Source organism: Lepidochelys olivacea (assembly GCF_965140295.1).
Source record: "Lepidochelys olivacea isolate rLepOli2 genome assembly, chromosome: 18".
Taxonomy (NCBI): domain Eukaryota; kingdom Metazoa; phylum Chordata; order Testudines; family Cheloniidae; genus Lepidochelys; species Lepidochelys olivacea.
Genome location: NC_140428.1, coordinates 23,046,104 through 23,073,287, shown reverse-complemented (window position 1 = coordinate 23,073,287; position 27,184 = coordinate 23,046,104). Strand labels below are relative to the sequence as shown.

General features: G+C 46.3%; 1 protein-coding gene across 4 annotated transcripts in view; it reads left to right on the top strand.

Moving 5' to 3' along the window:
• Positions 1 to 14,580, top strand: part of DVL1 (dishevelled segment polarity protein 1) — a 169,863-nt gene extending 155,283 nt beyond the window's left edge. For 3 of the 4 annotated variants that reach the window (XM_084651773.1, XM_084651772.1, XM_084651774.1), the window contains 4 exons: positions 6,375 to 6,506; positions 7,559 to 7,726; positions 9,310 to 9,516; positions 14,139 to 14,580. In XM_084651773.1, coding sequence (XP_084507899.1) covers positions 6,375 to 6,506; positions 7,559 to 7,726; positions 9,310 to 9,516; positions 14,139 to 14,548 — 917 coding nt within the window. In that variant the 3' untranslated portion in view covers positions 14,549 to 14,580. Of the gene's footprint in view, positions 1 to 6,374; positions 6,507 to 7,558; positions 7,727 to 9,309; positions 9,517 to 11,002; positions 11,054 to 14,138 lie in introns of all 4 variants that reach the window. The other variant, XM_084651775.1, reaches the window with a different exon arrangement.
• Positions 14,581 to 27,184: the final 12,604 nt, after the last annotated feature.

Genomic DNA, 27,184 nt, shown 5'->3' with positions numbered 1-27,184 from the left:
TGTCCTGCAAGAGGAAATGAAGGGTCAGATTTTCTCTGCCACTGATCTGGTCTGTTATGGCAGTTCCTAAGTTCTCCTATCAACCTAGTGAGAAAGTTGTTATGGTTTCTTATCTTGGAAATTTTAGAACTGAAGAAACAAGTCTTTCCTTGTTCTCTAGTGTGAGTGCAGGGCACAATGCAGCATCTGATTTAAAAACACATGGCACTAAGGCAAGACAAATACATACAGCAGGTGGCTGTTCAGGTCCTCACCACAGAGGCCCCAATTTAGGAAAGCATCCCTATTCGAGACTGCACTTAAGCATGTGCTGAAGGGACTTAAGCTAGTCTGTTAAGTGCGGCCCTAAATAGGGATGGACTTAAGCACCATGCTTAAGTTTGTTTTCCTGAAAGAAGAATAAAGAGACCAGAAACTAAACACATTCTGCAGGACTGGTTCACGATTTCTTCCAAAACATTGCCATCTAGCGTCCCACTTTGAGCTGCTGATTCTAGCTGGTCCTGTTGATGCTCAAAAGGCAATCAATGCATTGACCAACTAAACTAAGCACACTGGACACACTTTCCTATTGCCCTGCGAACAGCAAAATTAAACACCACTTTTGCCTCAATCAGGATCAAATTCTTGTCTCGTTCTTACTCATAAAGTGGCAAAGCCTCGGTATGTGTCCCCAAGCCTTTCTTCCCCCATTGATTCCTCCGAGGCAGGCAGGACAGCTACTGTACTTTGTTGGCTGGCATATTTTTTCAAAAGAAGAAGAAATAGGGAGGAGCAATGCAAACTGGATGCTTTTGGTGGCATAATAGCATATCCCTATTTAGAAAATTTGGGCCAAGATTTTCAAAAGTGACGAGCCATTTTGGGGTCTCAGTTTGCAATACTTTAAAGATGGCTAGTTTTCAGAGTGGTCCGCCCTTTCTAAAAATCAGGCCCTTTATGGTGCCTCAGCTTGAACATCCAAAAACTGAAATACCTCAAATGACTCGTCACTTCTGAAAGGGCTGGCTTATCTGAGTAGGTTAAAAGAGGGGGTGAGAATTGATGGATCTAGCTGTATTGCTTACACACACCTCCTTTAATCTCTTTGTTTTGCACTGAAAATATTCTCAGCTGCACAGGGTAATAAAAAAAAGAGATTGGCTCTGTTAACTAACCGTGACACTGCCAATTACAGTTCAGACATTCTTTCCACCTGAAGACTTGTTTTGCAATGAAATAATCTAAATTAGGAGCTCTAAGGAACTTTACACCTTGAAAAGTGTTTTTCTTTCCTACAGGTATTCTGTATGGAAAAACCCTTAATACAGAATGATAACCTTCTGTAGAATTTTTAACCCAATCTGTAGCAAGGTTATATAATTCCCCACAGATTCTGTAGGTTGCCTTAAAATTCCTGTAGGGAGGATCTCCTTCTCTGTTAAGTTTCAGAGTAGCAGCCATGTTAGTCTGTATCCGCAAAAAGAACAGGAGGACTTGTGGCGCCGTAGAGACTAACAAATTTGTTTGAGCATAAGGTTTTGTAAGCTACAGCTCACTTCATCAGATGTGCAAAAGCTTATGCTCAAACAAATTTGTTAGTCTCGAAGGTGCCACAAGTACTCTCATTCTCTGTTAAGGCTCCAAATCAGCAGGATACACTGAAGCCAGCTTGCATAACTCACAAGCTTAATGTTAAGCAAGCACTTAAGTACATTGCTGAATTGGGGCCTAAAATCTATAGGTTGCTTAAAGTAATTTCTGTAACCCCTTAGAGAAACCCTATTGGTTTCATTGCTAATATGTTATACTGGATTTTTCCATAGAGGCAAAACAACAATCATTATCATAATTAATAAAGTAGACCTTCATTGATCATTTAAAGACCTTTGGGTTAATGATCAATGACAGAATCTTTCCTGGACAAATGTTTGGCTGAAGTATTAAATTCCTAAAGTTGTCTGTGCATTGGTGGTGCCTTTATATTTAAAAGTACCAGCAGGTCCTGCCAGACCATGTAGCTGCTCGCTCGCTCACTCTCTGATTTCATAAGTAGACAGCAGCTAGAATTACAGCCTCACCTTGAAACTCTGAAAGGGGAGTGACCTCTTTTGTAGGTCTTGTCTCTGCATCTCCTTAGACAGTAGGCGGCACCAGCAAAAGAGGGGGAAATATTATCAGCAGTCAAAGGCAAGCGAACCACTTACCCCACCATGGCTTTATCTTGAGATGCATTTTTTTCAGTCTTATAAATACTAAAGATTACTGGAGTCTAATGTCTGCTGATTGCTGTCAAACAATGAGAGTCTGTTACTCTGTTTACATTCCTCTTGAAACATTAATGTATCGGGTGCCTTGCTGCACAGTACAGCGATTTGGAAATGAGGAATGCGGACACCCTCTTTGTCATGCTTCTGAAATGAAGGTTGCTTGGGAGTGAAACCAGTTTTCTGCAGTTAGCTTTTCATTTCTTGTGGCGTGGGGCGTTCCCTTTTCCTAACACGAGCAGGAGAAAAAACTTGAAATTAGAACAAAATGGCTCAGTTTCCACATCTGTGAAGTGGTTATCCTGACACACGTCAGAGGTGTGTCTGGAGGCTTCGTTCATTCACATTTCCCATGCTCTTTGCGTAGGTGCTAGAACTGGGGGCTGCCACACTCACTGACTTGAAGCGGTTTCCATCACACGCAGGGTTTACAGTTTGGTTCAGTGGCTCTCAGCACCCACCCCTGGCTCTTTGGGATCCTCAGATGGCAGTACGATAGGAGGGTAACGTTTTATTTCAAACAAGGCCAACAGGACTAGCAGCGAGGTTGGTAGCAAACTGCACTGCCATTTATTTATTTCTGTCTCCTTCACTTGGAGCCAATCTGATGCACAGGAGGGGCAGCACACCCAGATCTCAAGAGTGGGTCAGGAGGAAGAGAGGATCTCACCCATTAACCTCTCAGTCACGGCAGAAACGGAGAGACCGCACGCCTCTCAACCCAAAATGGAATAAACAAAGAGCTTAAATACAAACAGGGCTTTCCAGCCTTGCACTTCCCCGTCCAAGAGCCTCCTAGAGTCTCTCAGGGTTATGTTGCTGATACTCACAGCAAATATAAACATCAGTTTTACTGTTTTGGCTGTAAATGTGGAAGCAGCCAGTTAATGGAGCAGCATTAGCTGAGTGCAAGTCTGTGTCGGGGTTCCTTCTTTTGAGTACTGTGGTATGTCTCCTGGTTTACTCTGTTTATATAATGGGTCTGGGATAACGTAAACGGGTTGAGAGACTTTTTTTTTCCTTGCAGCCCACCCCCTTTGCCCTCTTGCCTGTTCTTAACATCAGACGTATTGGGGCAGCCAGTGTTACATCAACATTTGTGACTAAAGCACCTGAGATTGGGGAGGGGAGCTCAGATGAAACCCACAAAGCAGCAGGGCTTGGGTTTCTTTTTTGTTTTTTAGGTCGGTTTCGTTATCTCTTTGTTTCTTCAGGCTTTTTCTCTCAAACACAGGACTCCTCAGGGACCTGACTACTCAATTGCTGTTAAATCAGACTTTTTCACACCAGATAGATGCAGTTTTTCATATTAATTATTATTGAAAAAGGTACCTTGTTCTAGAATAATTTTCAGCTCATTCCATGGCAACAATCTCTTGCATTAGCCTCTGATTTTCTCTGTTGGGCCAGCTGCCTTCAGCCAGGACAAGCGCCAATGCTGGTTTATCTATCAAAGGCAGAGCATCTTTCCCCCCTCCATTTTCAGAAGAGGAGCTTGCTTACGGCCCGTCTGGGTCTTCTGAGATCACCCTAGAGACCTTTATGTGTAAAACTACTCCAGTTTTCTACAGGACTAGCCCCTGAGCATTGCAAAGTCCTTCTTGGCAGCTGTTGTGTTTCGGAGTCTGATCCAAAACCCATTGAAATCAATGGGAGTTTTTTTCCATTGGCTTGAATGGGGTTTGATCAAGCCCTCAGACCATTACTGTGAAATACCGTCTTGCTTTTTGAAAAGGGGTATCCTGCCCAAAGCTACTTATTCCTTCTGCGTGGGCCTGTCTCTTCAGTAAATATTGTACACACATGCATTAGAATGAAGGTGCGAAATAAAGATGGCATGAGGTATGGTACAAGTGCATTGTCCTGGTGTGTGTGTGTGTGTGTGTATATATATATATATACCCTTCTTATCAGTAATCTCTAAGAGTGGACGGGTGAAACTGAGAGGTAAAGGTACCACTCAGAACCAATCTAAAGCAATGGGCTAATGCAGTGATACTCAGACTAGGGCTCAGAAGCAGCAAGTGGCTCTTTAGTGTGTCTCTCTTTGCTGCACATGATATTAAAACATGGTGTGGTTTAATTATTAACCAATCAGATGCTTTTACTGTGTTGTTCACCAAGTGTAGAACACTTGGTCAGTCATTTTGCTGTGAGAATATTTCTATAGAATCCTTGCAGCAAAATGACTAATTTACTCTCTCTCTAGAGAGAGAGTAAATGAAACAATACATTGTGGCTCCTTTGGGTAACGTTGATCGCTAATTTGGCTCCTGAACCACTGGGATCTGAGTATCACTGGGTTAATGCATCTGATTCAAAAGATTGTTGGCATTTCTGCCTATTCTAATGCTCGTGTATTCACAACCCCACTCAGTCATGTTGTCGGGTCAAGGGTTACTTGAGGAAGTCCAGTCCTGAGATGGATACATTTTCTTTGCTGTAACTGAGAGTTTTCAGATTTGGACAGCCACCTGCAAACTACAGCCTACTGATCCAGCATCCTTCTGCTTCCAGTGGCTTCAAAAAGCATAATACTGATTTGGAGACAGGCCATATGAAAATCAAGTTTATTGCTCCCTGCATATTTAAATTAGATATTCTTTTTTTAAAAAGTTGCTTTTTGTCACTAACCGAACTAACTTAAAGCAAAAGCAAATCTTAGTGTTGCTCCGATGGCGTGAGAGTTTAGAAGCCTTGTGTGTGTATATGGCATGTGATGGTATATTTCAAGTGTGTAGATGTGCATGTATCAAGATCAATGGTTTGAGTTTTCGCTGTGTCGTACTTGTGCCTTTTACCAAAAATGTGAGGGTGGCTGACGCAAAGTGAAATTGGTTCCGTTGCTCTCCTAGAAAAGTGAGGGGGCTCATGACTTGCTATGTTTCTGTTAGAGATGAGCCTGAGCTACATGATGGATATGAATTCTCCTGAGCTGGGAGGATGGGAGGCAGGATTAACACAATGAGTATGGTGGGCAGCCCATTAAAAATACATTACCAGTTGTGAAGTTGGGAATTGGATCCAGAGTTGGATGGCGTTTGGGGTTCACACCTGTCTCGCAGATCATAGTAACGAGAGAGATTGGAAGGAAGGGCCCTAGGAGTTGCTGGGTGAGGTAACCAAGGAGAATACCCCTCCCATATGAGGGACAGGGGGGCCAGGCTTAACCCTGCCCAGCCAGCACAGAAGATCTGGCAGGCACTTACTGTTGGGTTTTATTATTGAAATGGATCAGCAAAACAAATCACTCTTGTTTCTAGCTGAACACTCAGGTCAGGGGAGTTGTGCACGAGATGGGGTGGTCAAATGAGAAAAGCAGCAACGGCTGATCAGTGCTGACACATCTAGAATTGGCTTTTCCAAATACTCTGCAAGAGAGGTGCATGGAGCGTGGGGGAGGGGGTATATGTGTTCTCATTGGGTTTCGTTACTTTCCCTGGTTTGTAAGGCTGCGTACCACTAAAGTCATTTTCAAGGCGTCCACCAGCCCAGGGCTTGTTACTGATACAGGCTGTCTTCTAGTTTGCCGATTCACTTCACTCCTCCCTTTGATGCCTGCACTGTGCCCATTGACATGAGCTGCAGGTGCATTGATAGCAGAATAGACTTACCCTCTTCTTTCCCTGGCAGGTGCCACCATTCATAGTGACTAACCCAAAGGTCTAGGTAGAAGCAAAACGTGCTTGTTCCTAACATTGTCTGTTGTACGACCACCACGTGACCTATGGTGGGTTGAATGTGGAGGGAGTGTTGCCTGAAGTCCCTCTGGGAGCGCTGCACATTACATGGGAAATGGCTGCTGATTGGATCAGCCTCAGGAGCTCCCCCTAGGGAAATGGGCCGGGAGCGACTTGTAGCTGGCTAGAGAACCCAACACCTGCAGGGTGCCTGCAGCTCAGTGACTAAACTGTTCATGCCAAGCAGCGTCTTTACAGAACTGGTGTGAATACTGCACCTTGGTGCTACTGCTGAGGGCAAGATGGGGGAATCCTGTGACTCTGTCTTGCCTCTGCTTTGGAAAGCTGTGTCTTGAAAGGCGCAATCCAAACGGTGAGCTGAAACGAAGTGACTCTCTCTGTGGAGGTGGCTGAGCTCCGAGAAGCATCTAACCTCTCTTCCTTTCAGAATTGGAAGAATCTCCCTTGACTGTGAAGAGTGACATGGCTACTATTGTCAAGGTTATGCAGTTACCTGACTCAGGCCTGGAAATCCGGGACAGAATGTGGTTAAAAATTACCATCTCCAATGCAGTGATAGGTAAGCGGGTCCCCCGACGGCTGCGCAGATCACCCAGTGGCTTGTTAGAAACCATCTTTGGGAGCTGCCTTTTAGAGCCGTGGTGACTTGTGTGTTTCTGTGAAAGAGTCTAGTTGTGAAAAGGAAGAATGAATGGCTCGAGTTTGAACTAGTGTGGGCTAGGACTGTGCAAGCTTCCCCCACCCATTGTCCCACTGCACCTGAACCCTTATGGATAATACCACTGCTGCTCCCATCCTGTGCCTGTCAGGATAGCAGCGTCCCCGCTGCTCCAAAGCTGCACGTTCACACAGCTTGGCCAAGGCATCTCGGTCCAGGATAGCAGCGCCCCCTGCTGCTCCAAACCTGCACGTTCACACAGCTCGGCCAAGGCATCTCAGTCATGACCTGAACCACCCCAGCTATTTCCCTCTTGAACAGAAACTGCCAAGTGACCCAGATGGTGTTTTCATGCTGCATGCAAATATGTACTGAGCTCTAAACAACCTACGTGACTTTTACTTGTTACCTAAACAGGACACTAGACAGCCTGGAGTCTGCACCCCTCATGGCCCCCCATATCTGTTGAAAACCTGTCACTGTCTGTATAAACACTGTGTCATTTCAGATTGTCTTAATTCCTTCTCATATGCACCATGTAAAAAAAAAATCCATGGGTTTTTTTTTTGGTTTTTTTTGGGTTTTTTTTTAGCATTTAAATGAGTAGGTGCTCCACCTGGATGCAGGATTATTCTTCACTTCCTGGTTTAAACTGATGGCTGGTGGTGGTTAGCGCTGTTAGACAGGTGCTCCATCCCACCCCAGAGGTGGATGCATTTCAGTGACGGGCCTGATGAAAGGTGCTGTGAAAATATGATATTCTGAAGCTTTCTGGGGCAGGGCCTGAGCTGTATCTTTTTTGATAGTGCCTAGCACAACGATGCTCTGAGCTGGCTGAGGCCTATAGGCCCAAATGCATTGTGATAGATAATGACAGGAGTTTGAACGTTGTCTTGCCGGCTAAAAGTAACATTGGGATGTTTCTCTTTCTCTATTCCCCACTCCCATTGCAGGGGCAGATGTGGTCGACTGGCTTTACACGCACGTGGAGGGCTTCAAGGACAGACGAGAGGCTAGAAAATACGCCAGCAGCATGTTAAAACACGGCTACCTCAGGCACACTGTGAACAAAATCACCTTCTCAGAGCAGTGCTATTATGTCTTCGGGGACCTCTGCAGCAGTAAGTTCCTCGACCGTGAAGGGCAAAGCTGCGCATGTGCTCTATGCCAGCTCCTCTGTTCTGGCAGGAAGCGCAGGACAACCTCCTGTGGGATCTCACAAGCGTGGCGATTTCCACACATGAGCCTGCCCCCACCAGAGTTACATGATCGTGAGCCAATATTTTCCTCTAGGAGAAGCAACTGAGTTATCTTGTCAGAAGTTGGGAATGGGCGACAGGGGATGGATCACTTGATGATTCCCTGTTCTGTTCATTCCCTCTGGGGCACCTGGCATCGGCCACTGTCGGAAGACAGGATACCGGGCTAGATGGACCTTTGGTCTGACCCAGTATGGCCGTTCTTATGTTCTTATCTGGGTTGGAAGGATGGCCTAGTGAAATAGGACACTGGACTGTGACTCAGGAAATCTGGGTTCCAATCCTGACTGTCACACGCCTGCCTGTCCTCGGGCCTCAGTTTCTCATCTGTAAAATGGGGCTAGGATTACCCTGCCTTACGGGGATGCTGTGAGGGGCTCAAATGCTATCGCGATGCAGACTGTGTAAGTATGATCTGAAATTGAATAATGATTTCATGCCCCGACACAAGCGTGATCAGCAGAGGCATTCCGTCTGGCCCTCCTTTCATGTAAATGGGAATAGGCTGCCAGGGCATTCTCCGCTGACCCCTCTTGCTCTGGAATTCATTCTTCAGGTCATTTTGGGGGCCCCATCATGGTAGTGCGTTAGCACCTCTATTTCAGCAATGGCTGTACCCTCACAACTTCCCTCGGCGGTCAGGACCGATCCCCCTTGTACAGAAAGGGCTCTGAAGCACAGAGGGGATCGAAGCTACATCTGAACTCGGAGATCAGGGTGCGGCCTGAGGAGAGCTAGCGCTAATAATAGGAGCGTGGCCGCCATAGTGTTCGAGCAGTGGGAGCAGCAGCCCGGGCTAGCTGCCCTGAGCATGTCCCCCACACCCCAGGGCCTAAGCCGGTTTATTGTCGGGGCGGCTGGCCTGAGCTGTCCATGCTGCCACAGCTTCACTACTCATTTTAGCACACTCGCTCAGCGTGAACTAGTGCAAGTGTGAGTACGCACGTTGGGAATCACAGCCCTGGCTGGACTTGCCCAAAGTCACACGGGGAGTCTGAAGCAGAGTCAGGCATTAAGCCCTGATCTCCTGAGTCCCAGTCTAGTGTCTTAAGCACAAGGCCACCATCCTTCCACAGTCCACCAGAGACTGGCTTTGTTAACCTTTTGGTTGTGCTGCAAGGCCCATCTCCCCACTGAGACGCTGCCTGTAAAAAGAATGTCTTTGCGGGCGGCTGGTCGCGATAGGCAAATGATAGAAGGTTTGGGGCATCGAATCAGATCAGTGCATGTGTTTTTGCACTCCCAATTGCACACGCCTGCTTGAGAATACCCATCCCTCCATATTCAATATTCAGGCCCACTTCACCCTGGGTAATAGTTGGATTGAACAGCTGAGGTTAAGTCCTAGGTAAACCCATTAGCTGTCGTTCTATAGGGTGATGATAGTATGTGAGTATCAGGTGCTAGGGAATTGTACTGTCCTCACCTTTTCTTTCTCCCTCCAGATATGGCTGCCTTGAACCTTAACAACGGTTCTAGCGGAGCCTCTGATCAGGACACTCTTGCTCCCCTTCCACATCCTGCTGCACCTTGGCCATTGGGTCAGGGTTACCCCTACCAGTACCCACTCCCCCCTCCATGCTTCCCACCAGCATACCAGGACCCAGGCTTCAGCTACGGAAGTGGCAGCGCGGGTAGCCAGCAAAGTGAAGGTAAGCCTGTGAGTGGAACACACGCTGTCCCAGCTCCCGTTATCCCTGGCCATTTGCTTGAGTTTCCCTAGTCCTGTCTGTGCTCCCCTTCCCTGTGGTTTGTATGCTCCATGCATGGGATTTGCTGCAACTGTGATGAATCAAATCTCTCTTTGCAGACTCAAGGGAGAGGAGGGCCGGCCTTTCAGCACCAGAGTGAAAGTGCCCGTTACATTTTAATTGAGCCAGCACGATATTCCATCTGGGTAGTTTGCTAGAGCTCAGCACACAGAGCAAGAACCAAGGGGGAACTAGTTACAGGGCTGTCTGTCATGTCCAATGTGGCATAGGTACCCCACAGCATTACATACTACGTAGCACTTACAAATCCCTAATTAATCCAGCGTTAATGACCCAGTCCTCACCCTGGGAAAGAGCTACATAGATAGCAGCTTGCCGACTAATCAAACGGTAACAATGAGACCCTGAGAGGTGAAGAGCCTGGTTTTCACAGGTGCGAGTCGCCGAGTTCAGTGGAGTGCTCAATGTCCATGAAAATCAGGCCGTTAGTGGTTTGCTTGAAGCCATGTGCCAGAACTGAGTGTCAGGGACAGAAGTGGGCTTCCAAACTACATGCTCCTGGCTTCCACTTCCGTCCTGAGTGCAGAAGGCCATTCACCTCCTCTCGTGTGAAATAAGCAAAAAGAGTGCTGTCTGGAGCAGCCAGCCAAAGGGACTGCAACCCCTAAACGCTGTTCCGCTGGGACCACAATTACTTTTGCTCTGATACATGTTGCATGGGTTGCGTAAACGTACCACCTCCTTCCAGCCCTTGCTACGTCCTTCTTCTGAGCCAAGTAAAGAAAACATGATTCTGTGGTAGGACTGTCCAGTGGGCGGTCCCCTGCAATTTCTGAAATTCACTGCTTCCAGTGTGAATATCCCTCTTGGAAACGCTGCCCATAACCAAAAGGCAAGGCTCAGAAGGAGGCTCCAAGCTTGGGCGTGAATTACGTTACCAAGATAAACATCCAGTAATTTGCACGCAGCGCCTCCAGACTTAACCCAACCTGCTTCGTTTTGCAAACCCAGGCTGGGAATCCCATGAGAAGAACTCTCTGGTGAGACGGCCAGCGCTTGCCCTTCCCACCTCAGCTGAAAACAAATGTGTGGGGAAGGGGAACCAAAAAAATTCAGATCTTTAGGAAAAAAAATCCACATCAGGTCTGTTCCGCCACTGGGGCGGGGGGGCACTGATTTTTCCTAATGTGGTTCACCAGTCACTGTGAGCAACAGAACATTAGCTCTTTGCTGCTGGAATAGGAAAGGTCCAGTCTTTTTATCTATGCATCCTGGGTTACCAGCTAGGAGAGTTTCATTAAAGGCAACGGGAGGGTTTCATTTTGAAGGGTTCAGCACTTTTTTCTCCCTTGTTCTACTTTTGGAAACTACACTGCTGTGTTGTTTCTTGTTTTGTAACTGTGTTATTCCCTTGTTTTGTTCTGAGCACGCATTAGACTGAAGGATTCAGAAAGGAATGGCTGACACTAGGGGATTGGTAAGCTTCAAACGCCTCCATAATAACAACAAATTCATAGCATGATCATTTAGACTCTTGTGATCCAAATGTTTAGCTGTTCCCTTCCCCCCCTTTTATTTTATTTTCAATTGTCAGAGGCACTTTGCCTGTCCCAGCACATCCTGTTGTAATACTGTGGCATTAGTGGAGTGAGCAATCTGACTGCAGAGCGGGACAACAGCTACCGGGGAATGACATCCGAATTCTCCCTGCCAACGTACAGACTTCCAAATGGTGCCCGCCCCTGAGCGCCTTTGGTCAGACTTTTGACTTTTTTCCTCCTGCATCCTGTTTTTATTAGTCCAATAAGCTGCTTCTGGAGGTGTCCACCAATTCTCTCCTGTTATACGCCTGGTGGAAGGCCTGTGGATGCCAGCCATGCACCTTAGTTGTTGGGGGGTGCTGGACCAGGCAGCTGGATCTAGTCACACTGGGCATTCGGAAAGCTGATGTGACTGATGGAAGTGTAAAGTGAGCAGCCACTGAGGGTGTAGCAATAACTCAGCTATTCAAAATGAGAGAGTGGCTCTGGCAGGTTGGTCGTGACCCCCAGACAGAAAAGGGGATATCCCAGGATTTCAGTGGCCGGGAAGCCCGAGGGTGTCTGTGCAGATCTGGTGAGTGTCCATGTCATACAATTGGTACCTCGTTGGTAGTTGTCAGAGCGGCCAAGGATCCTAGATTTTGTTCTCCTCTCCTGGATTTGTGGTGAGGTGTATTGGAAGGGCAATAAGAGGAAGCTTGCCCTGCTGTTGCCCGAATCTTACTGTTCCGGGGAGGACACAGCTCTTAGTAAATAGAGGGCTTAGTTCTCCAAAGCTGTCAGTTCAGCTCCTTTCACCTGCACCAAACTGAATGTGCTCCTACCTTCAGAAGTGACTGTGCTGACGGGGTAAGTGAGCCCCCGTTCTGGGGCCTGATCTCGAATAGCAGCTCCCACAGAGACCTTTACTTTGACATACACGCCAGCTTTAATCTCAGAACGTTACTACAGACTCGGCATTGCATGCCCAGCGTAGAGCTAGAACGTGGGAGGAGAATGTCAAGGGGCCAGTTTTGTGCCATCAGGTTTTAAACCGATCTCTCCATCCATGGGAATTCCTGCTTGAAAACTGATGCTATTGTCCTGGGACACGTTAGGGGAAAATGCCACAATGTGGGGACTTCCTGCTGGGGAACAAAGGCCCACTGCACTGGAGTTTCTTCCTATCAAGGTGCTTCTTGATTTTGCAAAGCAGTTGCCAAAGAGCCCTGCCTTAAGATTTGTGTTTGGGTGGTGATGGGCACAGTGCCATTCGCTCAAGGATGAATTATAATCAGTGCCTTGTAAGAATTCTCTGTGTCGCTCTGGCGTCGATCCTGCCTGGAGTGTGGGCTGGAACAGTCATCTTATTAATTCCCAATTATGCTCTGGTACATGGCGGGGGTGGGGTTTATTGGCTCATTAGGAGATGTTTGATAATGAAACTCAGCATTTATGTAACGCTTTGTTTGCAAAGGGCTTAGCTAACCAATCCTTACAACACCCCTGGGAGGTAGGGGAGTAAATGTTATAACCTCCATTCATAGATGGAGAAACTGAAGCCCAGAACAGTCAAGTGTCTTGCCTAAAGCAAACAGGGGAATTGGTGGAAATTAGGAATAGAACTCACCAGTTGCAGCCTCCTAGTCCTGAGTTCAAACCCCTAGTCCACACTGCGTCTTGGGTATTCCACGTTCTGCTTTGGTCCTCAAGCCCTCTGCGTTCTGCAGGAGACTTTGAGATCTCTACTGCACACACCAGGCCTGGCTAGTTTTCTTTCCTCCATCTCTTTTGTTTTGCCTTTTCTCAATATAATCTCATCAGCAGAAGGAGAGCCGCGACTAGCAATAGGAGCACCTGTGATTCTCTCTTTCCCTCTCTTCCGTTGCATTAACCATCAATGCTGTGATGACTTGAGTGGAGTAGCAAGCACTTGTTCAAATTCAGAATCTGGCCCATGGTTACGAGGCGGTGGAGTTTGTTCGTGAATGGAGCCTCAAACTCTAAGGGCTTTGGTTTAAGCCGAGCAATTAGTTCCTTGTCGAATGATGGCTTGGAAAGTTAGGATTTTTATTTTTTTTTGAGAGAGAGAGAGATTTTACTTGGAAATATCTACCTAAGTATCCTTCCATGCTCATCCTTATGATATCTGAGCACCTCCTGCAGCTGTTCACGCTGGGCCTGACCCAAAACCCAGTGAAGTCAGTAGCTCACACTCTCATGTACTACTTTTACACAACCTCTAAGGCATTATTTTCAGCCTCTGTTGGGAACATCTTCTAGACTCAGCATGTGCATGATACATGGCAATCTACGTGTAGCAACTCTACACACCGGCTTTTGAAGGACACTACAACCACAAAGCGCCTCCGTGATGGGCTTTGTAGGAGTCTGCCTTTGGATCAGGTCCTAATGCCATGGAAGCCAACAGAACGACTTCCATTGACTTCACTGGATTTGGAGCAGGCCCGTCCTTTGAATCCGCTTTGTTTACCAAAGGCTGATGCCGGAAAGAGCAGATGAGTTTTGTTCTGAAGAAGCGGTTTCGTGGTAGAATAACCCATTCCTGTGCCAGGGTTCCTGGCATCCACACATTGAGTCAATCATAGTGTTAGAAGAAACCTATTTTGTGTTTAAAAACAGAACCCGTGCCCCCCCCATCCCTCCGTTTTCTCCCCTTTTTGTCTTTTCCCTCTCCTTTGCTTGGCCAGTGGGAAGGCATGGAAGCAGAGGGGCTTCAGGCTGTAGTTCTAGGCTAGCTAATGCTTTCCCCATGCTGGCTCCAGAGGGTGGATTGGATCGATGTGCATCTTTGCATGCCGCAGCCTCCTCAGCTTTGTTCTAGCAGGTGTCGTCGCCAAATTCTGGAGTCCTCCATAGCCTGTTGTGCTTGACGTGGGCCGGAGTTGGTCATGGTCATGGTCATTGTTGCCACTGTGGGTTTGATGCCGGGGGGATTTCAGGACGTGTTGATGAAAGAGGAGGGGAGGAAACATGACTGACTGACCCTCCCGTTCTGTTCCTGTTGCTCGCTGTCCACAGGAAGCAAGAGCAGCGGCTCTAACCGGAGCAACAGTGAGAACAGCCGGAGGGCACTGGGCAGGGAGAAGGACCGCAAGTCAGCCGGAAGCGGCAGCGAATCCGACCACACCGCCCGCAGCGGGGGCGGAGCCAGCGTAGTGCGCCGCGAACGGCCCGTCAGCCAGCTCAGCCACGTCTCTGCCACCCACAGCGAGAGAAGCCACCACAGCCACCATTCGTACGGGCCTCCGGGGGTCCCACCCCTCTACAACCTGCCAAAGCTAGGCTCCAAAGTCTACGGGACGAGTGGACCCCCCGGGGGACCGCCCGTGAGAGAACTGAGTTCCGTTCCTCCAGAGCTGACGGGGAGCCGGCAGTCCTTCCAGAAGGCGATGGGCAACCCTTGCGAATTCTTTGTTGACATCATGTGAGAGGAAGTGCCTTCAGACTCTGTTTCGGGGGGAGGGGCGGGAGGGGCTTGTTTTCATTGATGTTGGGGTTGGGTTTTTTGGGGGAGTGGGGTCGGGGTCCTTGCCGAACACTTTAAGAAAGAAAGCTTGGCTGTATTGCATGTAACACCTTCCTGAATCTCAGTCGTGTGTTGCAAAACAAAAAAAAATCCCCTGGGATTCTTAAATATCAGCAAATCGATGGCATCTTTTCTTTCCTCCTCCTTCTTTTTTTTTCCCCTTTCTCCTCATGTTGTTTTTTTTAATGTGATTGACTGGTGTATATTCACAGCCTGACGAGCTTTGGTAATTGTGGCACCTACTTTCAGTGCAATTAGTGTGTCGTCTTGACTGATTCAAGGCTTTTTTATTTCATATGACTTCTAAGTTTCCAGTGATGCATTATTAGCACCTTTATCTCTCTCTCTCTCTCTTTCTCTGTCTTACCAGAAACACTGGCTACTATGATTGATTTCCTTGTCATACGTCTGGTAAATAGCAAAATACAACACAAGCAGCCCTGACGCCTGAAAGTTTGTGGGCAGTATGTAAGAGGGGAAATTCCCAGCAGGAGGCAAAGATCTGATTCGATGTAGAACCCTTCTTTCCTCTGCTGAGTAAGGAGTAGAATTGTCTTTCATTTTGACATCCTCCTATCACAACCGTGACACCCCTGATGATGAGGCATGTCCATTTTTGTCTGGTCATAACGTGCACTTAATTGCTGTTGGAAAGGTTGTTCCTGCAGCAATGGGACAGTTGCCACTATCTGGTTATTCAAGGCATAGATGCAGCTTCCCCTGATTAAAGAGGGGATTCTCATCCTATTCCTGCCCACATCAGTGGCTTTGCTGGTAATTCTGGCCGCTCTTTTTCCTCTCGGTTGCTGAATAAGATCTTCCTGGCATCACCCTTCCCAGCTTCACCTCTGCTGTGAATCAGAATCCTGGGGTTGGCCCTGCAGTGTTACCAAGTGGGCATGTTCTGAATGCAGACAGGGCTAGGTAAGGGAAATGCTTTTATGGACAGCTCAGAAATGCTAAAACCGATTCCTCTTTCTACCTGACACACAGTGAAAACTGTGTTAAGGGTCCCACTTCCAACCAGCAGCTTTTTCTTAAGCATCCGCTGTCGTACATCTCCAAGGATTTCAGTCCTATGTTGTTGGCCCTTCAGTTAAAATCCACCTTTATTAGTAGTCAACTCTTCCTGATGAATTTGAGGATGGGTGCTTAAATCACGCTTCACTGTGTAGAAAAGATTTACCCCCAATATGACGGTCCCTCCGGCTATATTTCTTGCATTGTTGTTGGTTTCAGTGCCTAGCAGGCATGCAGAAGAGCTGTATAGCTGAATACTGCTGGGATTTCACGTTCCCTTGTAATCCTACTGCAGCACTGACTTCCCAAGCAGCGTGCTTATCATGTCACGCACCCTGGGGTGGCTACCACAGCTTTTTCTTTTACTTAGTGGAATTAGAAAAAGACAAAGGGTAAAATTTGCAAAAGTAGCAAAATGACTTAGGATCGTAGGGCTCCTTTTCAAAAGCGACTTAAGCACAGCGCAACCTGAAAGTCAGTGGGTCTTAGGGCGTGTCTAAATGAAGAGTTAGTGCACAGCAAGCTGGGGTGTAAAGCTGCAGCATTCCAGGGCGTCACATACCAACGGTCCATGTGGAGCTTGCTGCTGTACCCACAAGGTTCCCTAGAATGCACTGACATAACGGCTGTTTGAAACAACCGTTCATTTCACCAGTGCACACTAGGGTGCTCTTAATGCACAGTGGCAGGATCCACATGGACAGTTAGTGTGCTGGAGCACTGTAGATTTTACACCCCACCATGCCACACACCAACTCCCTGTTTAAGCCCCTAAATCCCTTTTGCCTAACCCACCCATTGGCTAGCCTCGCCCAGCTGTGTTTCTTTGATTCAGCTGGAATCCCAGCCTAAACTGGCTAAGTAGCAGAGTTGCCGGTAACCAATATAAAATTGCACGATCCTTTTAGAACCTGGAGCTGTTCGCAACGTTTTTTTCATTTTTCACCTAGGCATGATGCAAATACTAATTACATTCAGAGATCTTTTTTTTAAAGCAATCAAAGAAATCATCCCTTACTTTTGCTGTAGCTCAAGGAGGCCCTATTTTAAAAAAAAAAAAAAAAAAAGTCTTTGATTTTACTGACCATCTCTGGTGGTTCTGCTTTTAAACCAGTTTTTTACTTCTCTGCTCTTTTTTTTTTTTTTTTTTCCTGGCTCACTTTATCTTAAAGCAAAAGTTATGGGATCAGGGGAAAAGATGGTAGTGTTAATCTGTTAGGGTATACAGAAGGGGGAGTGATTATAAGCTGGGCTTTCACCCAAGGAGGCTGAAGTGTTTTGTTTCCTTGTATGTCTTTTCAAGAGTTGCAGTTACACACTTGCTGTATTTTTCTTTTTGTTGTTGTGGTAAGTGCTATTGGCAGAAAAACTGCTCTATGTCGTGTTGCCCTTTGCTGCTGTGTTGAAATGATTGTGTTATGTATTTCCGTGTGCATGGGTGACTCTGGACTCAGGCTGACACAGTCCCGATTATAGGTGTGGGAAGGTGCTCATCTGCTGAAGGAAGCAGGCTGCCAAGTCTGGCTTTGACTGTGAGTTAGAAATTAACTTGGTTCTATCCAAACTGGCTTCAGCTGAAATCAAGCTCCCACTTAGGGCAAAGCACGTGCTGCTCTGTGTGCAATGGCAGGTTATTAAACAATGAACGGTATTTCGAATCTTCTATTCCCTGAAGAGCCATAGGAGAATCTAAATGCCCATTCTATGAACAGTGCAATACATCATGATTGCAGTATAATACTTAGGGCTTGATTCCCCTCTCCCTTCCCCTGGAGGAATGTACAGTAACTCCACTGAAGTCTAGGGAGATGCCAGGCTGAGTGAGTGGGAAACCAGGAGCAGAATGTTTGTCACTTATTCATGAGTGGATGGAGGGAGATCTCCAAAATCCTGCCGATGCCTTTAAATATGTCCAAGTTTATCTGTGCAGCCTGGGGGCGTTTGGGCCTAATTTTGCAAGCATATACTGCCAGGTGGAGTGCTTCCTCCAGAGAGACGTGCCCTTGATGTCAACGAGGCAGTTGTAAGTGCTATGCCAGGTGGCGAATAGTTGACGGATCAGGCCCTTAAAGAGCATGTCGTTTCTTAGTAGAGCCCAGGTTAGTTTGCTCCTTTTAAGGTCGGGGAGCTGGCAGTGGTCTGGCTCTAGAATGTATCTTGACCTGTCCTCCTCCCACTGCAAAGAAAAGTGATGGGCTTGCCGTTAATAGGCACATGAAGGGGGTGATGCTGAACGGGTTCAAATGACAAGCTGGTCTCATAACAGGAGCCTTAAATAGTATTTGAATTGGGGGGGAAGAGGGGAGTTAACACAATCTGCCTGTGCTCTGCAGCTGGACTTGCACTATTATTTATTCATTCCTGTCAACAGCAACTAATAAGAACAAATAGGTGTGTTTTATGGATTAGAGATTACCTATGTGCCAAGGCTTTGGGATGATGCCTCCTACTGGAATGTGAGGGTAATGCACCCACCTAATGTATTAACCCAACTCTCTAAAGAGTAAGATTTTGGTGAATGGTTTATGAGCGTCTTAAAGGCACTGCTGATGTCTTTGACCTCCTGTTAACACATTTGCTTTTCAGAGGTAATAGTCCCTGGACACTTTATCCAAAGGTATATTGGATGGCAAACGATGCACAGGCGCTGACTTTTTTGATATTTTTGTTGGTTTTTTGTCAAATTGACAGTCCCATCTTGAGACTGACAGCTGATGAGTTGATGTAATTGTTTTTGTTTTGCATTTAACTGGATTGTAATAAGATTGACTTTAAAAAAAATCATTCTAATCAGTGATTAGAAATACATGTAAAGAATTTATGTACAGTAGAGGGGGGAAAAACGTTAAATGATTTTAAATAATGAAAACCCAGACTATCACCTATTCTAGAATTGGTTCTACTCCGAGAGTGACCTTTTACTAGCATGGACTGCACTGTTCCTGTTAAATGTCTATTGCATAATTGAATTCTTTTTTGTAGATATTGTATTAAAACCCAAGTGTCTGTATAGTTAATATATAGCTGCTTATGTGTAAATGCTATTTTAAACACTAAAAAAGCTTTTAATTTTATGTGACAACTGCACCCAGTGTCTTCCCTTTATTGATGAGGATCCTTTGGACTTCAGTAGCACTTGCTATCCGGGGATCTCGAGGCATGCATTATGTCTGACAGTTCCTCCCTGAGAGAGGTAAGTATTCTGTCCAGTTGATAGGAGGATGTGAGGTCTGGAGATTAGAGCAGGGAACTGGGATTTAGAGTTGTATGGCCTATCATCGTTTCTCCGGATGCTCAGATACTGACAAGGCACAGGCCCTGAGCTTGTCACCAATGCATTTGTGCAGAAAGCATGTTTGTCTCTTTAAAAGAGAGGCTAGATTAATTAGCCTATCTCCTCCCTCTCCCTGAGCCTACCTTTGGAAAGGCAGTAGACAGAGCATGTGCGGGCACAAGTATAATGTAGATGGTGTGATATTTTGCACTAGATGGACCAAGGTGTTAAGTCCTGGGCCTAGGTTGGAACAAGCTGTCTGAGTTGCAAACCCAAGGAGTGAGAAATCTCTCCCTCTGTCCCCTGGAGCTGCTTGAACCCACTAACACAGTCCTGTCGCTCGACTCACTTTTGTTCTGGACTCTGCACGTCTGCCCTAGCTGAGATGGAAACCAGGATCCTGCCGGACCGCAGATTGCAGGTGAGTTTAACAAGGAAACCCCAACAAAATGCCTTTGATAAACGGCATAAAGAGATCCGCCCTCCCTCCCTCTAAAGCCTGAATTGACTGAATGGGCCTGGCACAGGGATTTTCCTTAGAGTTTGATTGAGACCAAATCCCCCTCCTAGGCTGGCAAGAGCCAGCAGAATGGGGGGAGGGGGTTTGCTCTCAGTCATCATGGGACCCTAGGCGACCCCTGAACGCCCCTCGGGCCTATCATGGATAGTACTGCCCTGTAGCAGATAGGGACTGGAGACCCCTTCTCTGGGCTGTGTGCAGAAGAACTTCCCCGGCTCTTCTATCTTTCAAAGCCTACATGTCGGCTTGGAGGGAGCTGAGGGGAAGTTGGCTAAATGCTGGATGCTAATCACAATTTAGAGCCAGTGCAGAGATGCTCAACTGTAAGTGAGAGGAGAACTGGGCCCAGTATTTCTCAAACCTTGCAGATCTAGGTTGTGCAGCCTGCACTTATTCAGCAGTCTAATGAGGGAGTTAGATTATTGACTCCAGCTGGGGTCCCAGAACAGGTGACTCCACTTGGCTGTAAAAAGAAAGGGTCAGTTTAATCTCTGCTGACCTCAAGAGAGTCTCATCAAAGAATGTGGCTTTGTGTCTTTCCTGGTTTGAAAATGCCATAAACTGCTGCATGGTCATGAAATCACCACTTGGGTCATCTCACACGTGACAACACATCCTTGAGTACGGTCTCCGGCAATGGGGACTTCCAGGCATAAAGCCAGATTCTGATACGTTGGCTCGTGCTGAGTAGCGCCTTACTCCACACGAAATCCCACTCACGTGAATTTCCATGCGCACACGTACACAGGCTCCTACCTCCGAAAGAACTTCAGTATGCAGGGAGTTAAAGAAATGCAGAGGAAGAGGTGTGCACGGGATGCACTGCAAAAGTCCTGTTTCTCTAATGTTCAGCCTATCCCATAGATTAGTGTCTGCTTATGTCCAGTCATCATGTGCATTCAATTGATGGGATAATTTTCATGCAGCTCAGTGACTGACTGATAAAGCCGCCCTGATAAAAATTGTGGTAAAGACCAAACGCTTTGGGCCAACTTTGAAGGGGGGGAAGGGGGCGGAATAAAATAGGGAGATCTCAGAAAAAGAGCTTCTTGCTTTCTAAAAGTTCTGCCTTGGGTACTTCTGAGGGGAACTCACTGAAGGCACCTTCAGACTGAGCTGTTGCATTTTAATGTAGATTCAGAGGGCCAAATGTTGATCTAGTGGTGTAAATAAGGAGTAAATCCATTTTAAGTCAATGGAATTACATGGGTGTAAAATTGATATAAAAGAGAGTGGAATCAGGATGTATGTGTGTTACAATGTGATAAAATGATTTTTTACTGTCCCCCCAAAAAAAGAATATGATGGTTCTTGCTACACAAAGGCCCCATAAAAACTTTGTTGTTCATAATCTAGGATCTAATTTTGGTAAAGATGGATCCTGCTTTGATGTTCCTTTAGAAATAAAAAAAAAAAATCCACTCACAAACTCAGACAAGGAACCAGGAGATTTCTCCCTGAAATAATGCACTGCTTTTGTTTTCAGCACAGCAAGCAACACACTTTGAGTAGGCAATGAAATGGAATGCACACGATGGGGTTAATTTCTGGGATTTATTGACATTGAACTGAGCCTTCATTCGGGCAGAGCACAGGAAAAAGAACAGGTAGCTTTGCAAGGGAGGCTATGTCTACACTCAAAATGCTACAGCTCCGCCATTGAAACGCCGTAGTGATGGGAGGGGTTCTCCCCTTGCCCGAGAGGTGGTAGCTAAGTATGGAAGAATGGTGTTAGGGGTTGGCTTAACTACATCACTGGGGGGGGGGGGTGTATTTTTCACACCTTTGAGTGACTCAGCTGGCTCTACCTAACTTTACAATGTAGACCAGTCCCTGGGATGCTTTGGTTGTGAGCACTTGAGGAGTTCTGGGGGCTGATTGCTATTCTCTGTGTGTGTATGTTCCAAGCAAAACACTGTCTATATTTTATCTGTGATGGGGCTTTCTCCTGACAGTCACTGAGCATGTAGATGGAGGGGCCCATGGGCCGAACCAGAGTGACGCTGCAACCTCTTGTAGCAGGTCACAACACCTGGAATGGGGAGCCAGGCCCAGCCTCTGCTGCTGTGGGGTGAATCTGGAGTGGGCTCTTTCTCCAGCCCCTTCCCTGGCCCTCACCTTTCAGCATTCCCACTAGTCTCTTGTGAATGTTGATGTAACAAAAAACACATTATTTGGTGGCCTTTACGTGACTTAGGGTTTTTTTCCCCACACCTCTGCTGTAAAATGTACTAAAAATGTCCATGCCGAAATCATAGCCTAGTTATAACTGTAGCTTTCAGACTGTAAGCTCTTTGAGGGCAGGGACTGTCTTTCTAGTCTTTGTCCGTGCAGCGCCTAGCACGGTGAGGTCCTGGTTCTGGAGCTCATAGACATTACTGCAGTGCGATAACTATCATCAGCCTCAGTCTGCAAGCCCTCCACACACGGAACTTCCGCTGAAACGCCTGCAAACCCAGGGCCTGCTGGTTATCACGAGATCAGTGGTTCCCAAACTTTAACAACCTGTGAACCCCTTTCACTAAAATGTCAAATCTCACGAACCCTCTCCTAAAAATGAATATTTCCAGGGATTTTCTCCTTTCCCTGAGTATAAATTATAAAAGCAGTGATCTCGGAAATATAAAATTTGTTTTTATGACATGCTTATTACACACTATTAATTATTTATCATTACAGTATTTTTATTATGTTATGAAAACGGCAATACTCTTCCCAGATCTCACTTTCGTAGCTTGTATCGCTTTGAATAAGCCTGTTATAAGACAAGGCTTCTATGTTTCATCAAGGAGTGTCAGATGTGAAACAGCATGAAGGGATTTAAGAAGCCAACTCAAGGAGTTCCTCCTACACAAGCATTCGGGTCTTGAGCAGTCCAGGGAAACAACGCACGTTACAGCAAAGCTGAAACTTGTTCTTCATAATAATTTAAAAAACAATACTAGCTGCCTATTTAATTTTAAAAACAGCAAAAAATATCCACCTCCCTTTCCATTCCTTATAAGGCATCTTGAAGTTTAAATCTCCTCAGTGTGATAGATATAACTGCTTTAATCTGCTCAGTTCTTGGAAGTCCAGGGGCTCCAGGCTGCTGGCCCCGTGATGCCTGGTGTCCCTAGGGACAGCTCTGTCCGCCATTAGGGAATTTTTTCCCGAGAACCCCCTGTAACGTTTCGTGAACCCCCAGGGGTTCACGAACCCCAGTTTGGGAACCACTGCACTAGATAGTATACACTTAATAATATATTCATGGGAAGGAGCATGGCCTTTTGCCTAGGGAGATCCTAGGGTCTATTCCCAGCTCTGCCATCAACTTGTTGTGTGACCATGGCCTCTCTCTGCCTCATTTCCCCCTTTGTACAATGGAGGTGATAATACCCATGTACTCATCTCACTCACAGTGAGAGAACGTGCACCTTCACACACCTTAGCATCCCGATGGCTCCTACCTTTCACCACAGGCAACAGCTAATAAACAGCAACTATCCAAGGTGCCGATCAAACATGTCGCCAAGGGCGAGCAGGGTTACGGATCTCCCTGCACTGTTGGGAGAAGAGACCCAAAGCAAGGAACGAACTTGGACACACATTGTCCTCGGCAGCTTGGGCTATGATACCTCCATGGTCGCAACGGTGCATTTATTTCTCATACAGGGTGATAGAGAGAGAATTTAAACCTTGCTAGTGGGTTTAAAACCAAAGTGTCACTTGATTGAAAGAACAAATAGTAATTACATTGCCCAGAGCACAAATGCCCCAGTCAATGGATGGCAGGAAAAACAAACGTATGAATGCTTCTGGAGTGGCCTGCACGGCGCTTTAAATGTGCCCGCTGGCTTGGTTTCATTGATTCCATTGCCACTCAGTGAAAGTTAGTCTCCATTTGGTTGGTTGGTTTGCTTCCCTTCCAGGCTAATTCAGTGGCTTGATCCTGCTCCATTGCTGTCAGTGGGAGCTTCACCCTTGTCTCCAGTGGGAACTGGGATCAAGCCCCATTGACCATAACGATTCCAAAGCGTCTGTTCTGATGCTGTCTATGAACTGATCGCTGAATAGACGAGCTGTGGCTGAATCCAGCAATATCACTGGAAGTTCCGTGTGTGTGTGTGGACTGAGCCTTTCAGTGATGCCTAAAAGTACTGGGAATTGAGTGCCCGGATACCCTAAAGGACTTCGAAAATTGCAGCAGTATTTTGTTTTCCCGCATCCAAATAAACTATCATCCATTTTTTCCCCATTGCCTTTGTGGGTCCCATGCACGTAGGGGTTTATAGCACCATGAACGAGTCAGATCCTTCATCACAAAGAGTGCCTCATTTAATCTGGATTATTTGATAGCATGTGTGTTCCTTGGTGTGTGTGTGTGGGGGGGGTATAATGGAGCCATATTATTTCAAAGCTAGACAGCCTGATCTGTGGGGAGTTGTTTGAGGTGGGGCAGGTATAGGGATATACAAGATAAAATCATCTTAAATCACAAACCTGGCTTTGAATAACCGTATGTGCGTTTTGCCTACATGCTATGGAACAGATCCTCTTATTCTAGATCATCCTAATACTATAAACCCCTTTAAATTCATAAGATCTGTCTAAACGTTCTTGTATTGGTGCTCGGCACGGTGGTATTTCAGCACCAGCTTCTCACCATAATGATGCTTTTCCTGCAAACATACCCCTCTTCTTCCCTTCATATCCACACATCTGCTGCCCCTTTTCACTCCTGGGATTCTAGCTCTCCTCTGCCTCTTCCCTTCTGCCTGTCGCTCTCACGCTCGCTCGTTCCTCTCCTCCTGCTCTGAACGGGACAAAAGAAGCTGCTCCTCGGGGGCCGAGGCAGTAACGTGGCTCTGCCTTCTGAGCGGGATTTGAGAGAACTGGGATCTTCCAATAGGCTTACCATCCCCTGCCTCCTGAAAGCAGCTAGCCTTCAGCAGAGTCGGATGCAGTGACATCCGATCATGTCAAGGTGATGCTGCTCTGGGGAGGGGAATGAATTGGGAGGGTGACGTGTTAATTTAGATTTAACAACAAAGGGCCAGATTTCCAAAGGTATTTAGGTATCTCAGGATGCAGGGAGGGGCCTAGTGAGATTTGCAAGTGTCCTAACGCCCATTGACTTGCAATGAGAGTTAGGCACCTAATCCGGTTAGGTGCCATTTGTGGATCCCTCTAGACACACATCTTTAGGCCTTTGTAAATCTAGCCCAAAGTGACTAGCCTCCATGCTGCACTGAGACCAAGAGAGCCATTTTCCAGAAATGGCAATGGAAAGATTTCCCGTAACTGCAGCGGGCTTTGGCTGAGGCCCATAATTACTGTGGTTTTGTAGCACTGTAGCCTGAATGCAAATGGCCCCTAAGGCAGCTCCCCCTCTAAGACCAACAGAAGTAGCCACCGGGTGGCAGGAAGCTTCCGCCTCCCTCTTGCCTTTGATGACGAAGCTTTGGCATGCCCGTGGGCAGCAGTGCCATGTCGGGCTGTGATCTCCAGGGTTGGGGTAGGGATAGCAAGGGAAGCCCAAGGTGGAAGTGATGTTCATTCAGTAGGAGGCACTTTTCCCTGTGAAACAAAGCTGAATCGATGCCTCAGTGCGGTGTTACCCGCTGCTGCGCTACAGGTAACTCCGTCGGGTAGGTGAGATGTATCCCTGAGATCCTGACCACCTGGAGTCCTAAAAACCCTGATTCACCTAATCCAGAGCCTACTGAAGCCATCGTGAGTCATCCTTTCCAGTGGGCTTTAGGATCAGGCCCAAAATGCCTTCTGGCTGTTGTAGCCGAAAGAGGGATCGTCTATAATAAAGTTCTACCTCTCGTTAAGAAAATATTCAGTGACGTATCCGAAGCAGCTGCGAGGTAACCAAAGAATAAATGTCCCATCTTTGTTTCAGGTGTAATTAGAATTTCGGAGAGGGATTTTAATGCATTTGTTTCCTATGGGATCAAACCTTTCCCTCTCTTGAATTTTGTAACTTTTGCAATAAATAGTTTGCACGCTCCCTCTGTGCTTCCCCTCCTCTTCCCCAGAGCATGTCTCTCTCTACGCAGAGTGTAAATGATGAGTGGAATGCTTTGCACAGACGGCAGATGCTTCTGGAGCAATCCATATATTAGAAATGAACCAAAAAGGCAGTTGGCAGAAAGATCAATTCGAGGGTATGAATGTTTGTTGCTATATGGAGATAGAAAGTGGCAGTGGAGATTCCTACTATTTCTGTTTACTCCTATCTAATTCCATTAACACAGCTGTACAAAAAACCCATATCTTTAGGGTTTGGATGTAGCCCTTAAGAAATAGGCCAAATTGAAGGCGCCTGGGCTGATGTTTGTAGTAAGCCGAAGCTGACAAACCACAATGCAATAATTGGCCTGTGGAACTCATTGCAATGAAATATGCCAAGAGCTTGGTAGAGTTTCAAAAAGATTTGGACAACTCTATGGACAATGAAAACATCCATTTACATTAGATAGGATTTTTTAAAAATGGAGAATATGTAAACCCTCATGTTTCAGAGCATTAACCAGCTCTGAAGGAACTTCTGTGAGATAGTTATTCCATAATTGTCAATTTATAGGGTTTCCTACCCCTTCCTCTGAAACAGCTGCTATTCATCACTGTTGGTGGCAGGTTGCTAAATTAGACAAACCACTGCTCTGACTTGATCTGACAATTCCTGAGCCTGTTTTATGAACAGGTGAGGGGTTTTTTTTTACATGTAGTTCATAATTTGCAACAAGAATTTTGCTATTTTATCCCAATGCAAACGGTCCCACTGGGTGAGGAGTGGGTCTTTTGGTTGATCCTTTGCATGTTTGCAGAGGCTGTGGGAGCATTTTGCTCCGACTTGGGACGGCAAGATTTGCATTTTCTATTTTCACTTCATTTCCATGTTCTTTGCAAAGGCAGCTTAATATGTCCCTTGTATCAGGCCAGATATTTTCCCCTTATACTTGATCTAGATGTGGTTTCTACAAGCCTTGGTACAAATATATGCAGTGGTAGCTAGATTAGATAGATCTAAGGAATAGCACATTCTTACCTGTATACTGAAGGATCCTGGGGAAGGTATAAATGGTAAGAGGAAAGTTTGTCACCAGAATGCTCAGGTGGGATTCCAGCATTAATTTATATCAGTTGTGAGGAGAAAAATTATATTCTTTTTTCCAATTCCTTCCTTTCCCCCCATTTCAGGTGTGACCTACTCTTGTTCTCTTCTCCCATATCTTCCCCTCCCATGTACCCAGCCCCCCTTCGATGTATTCCTCAAAGTGAAATCAAGGGCATGCAAAAATTGCCCCAACCCAAGGCTACGTTGGCTATTTTCCAAGAACCCAGGGTCACAGCTAACTTCAAGCAGATGGGAGTCACCCTCATCTTTTAAGGCAAAAGGGCAGCACAAAGAAATGATAGATCCCAACATGAAATATGGTATATTGGCCTGATGTATCCAGGAGTCTCTTTGGGTTTTGGTTGCCCCCTTTGGCCTGCCGCTGATTTAGATGGTGAAATGATTTCATTCACTGTAACTTCTACAAAGTAAATCCAAGGCTGCAGAATGTCTTGGTTTTATTATTTTTTAATAAACACAAAACATGTAGAAATATATGCATTCCTGTTACGCTAGCCTGGAGTTACAAAGCCAGTGTGTTGCAAAGCAAGCTTGGGCGCTAGGAACAGAGCAAACATATATACTAAGAAGCATCCAGGAGGATGGAAGCCAGAAT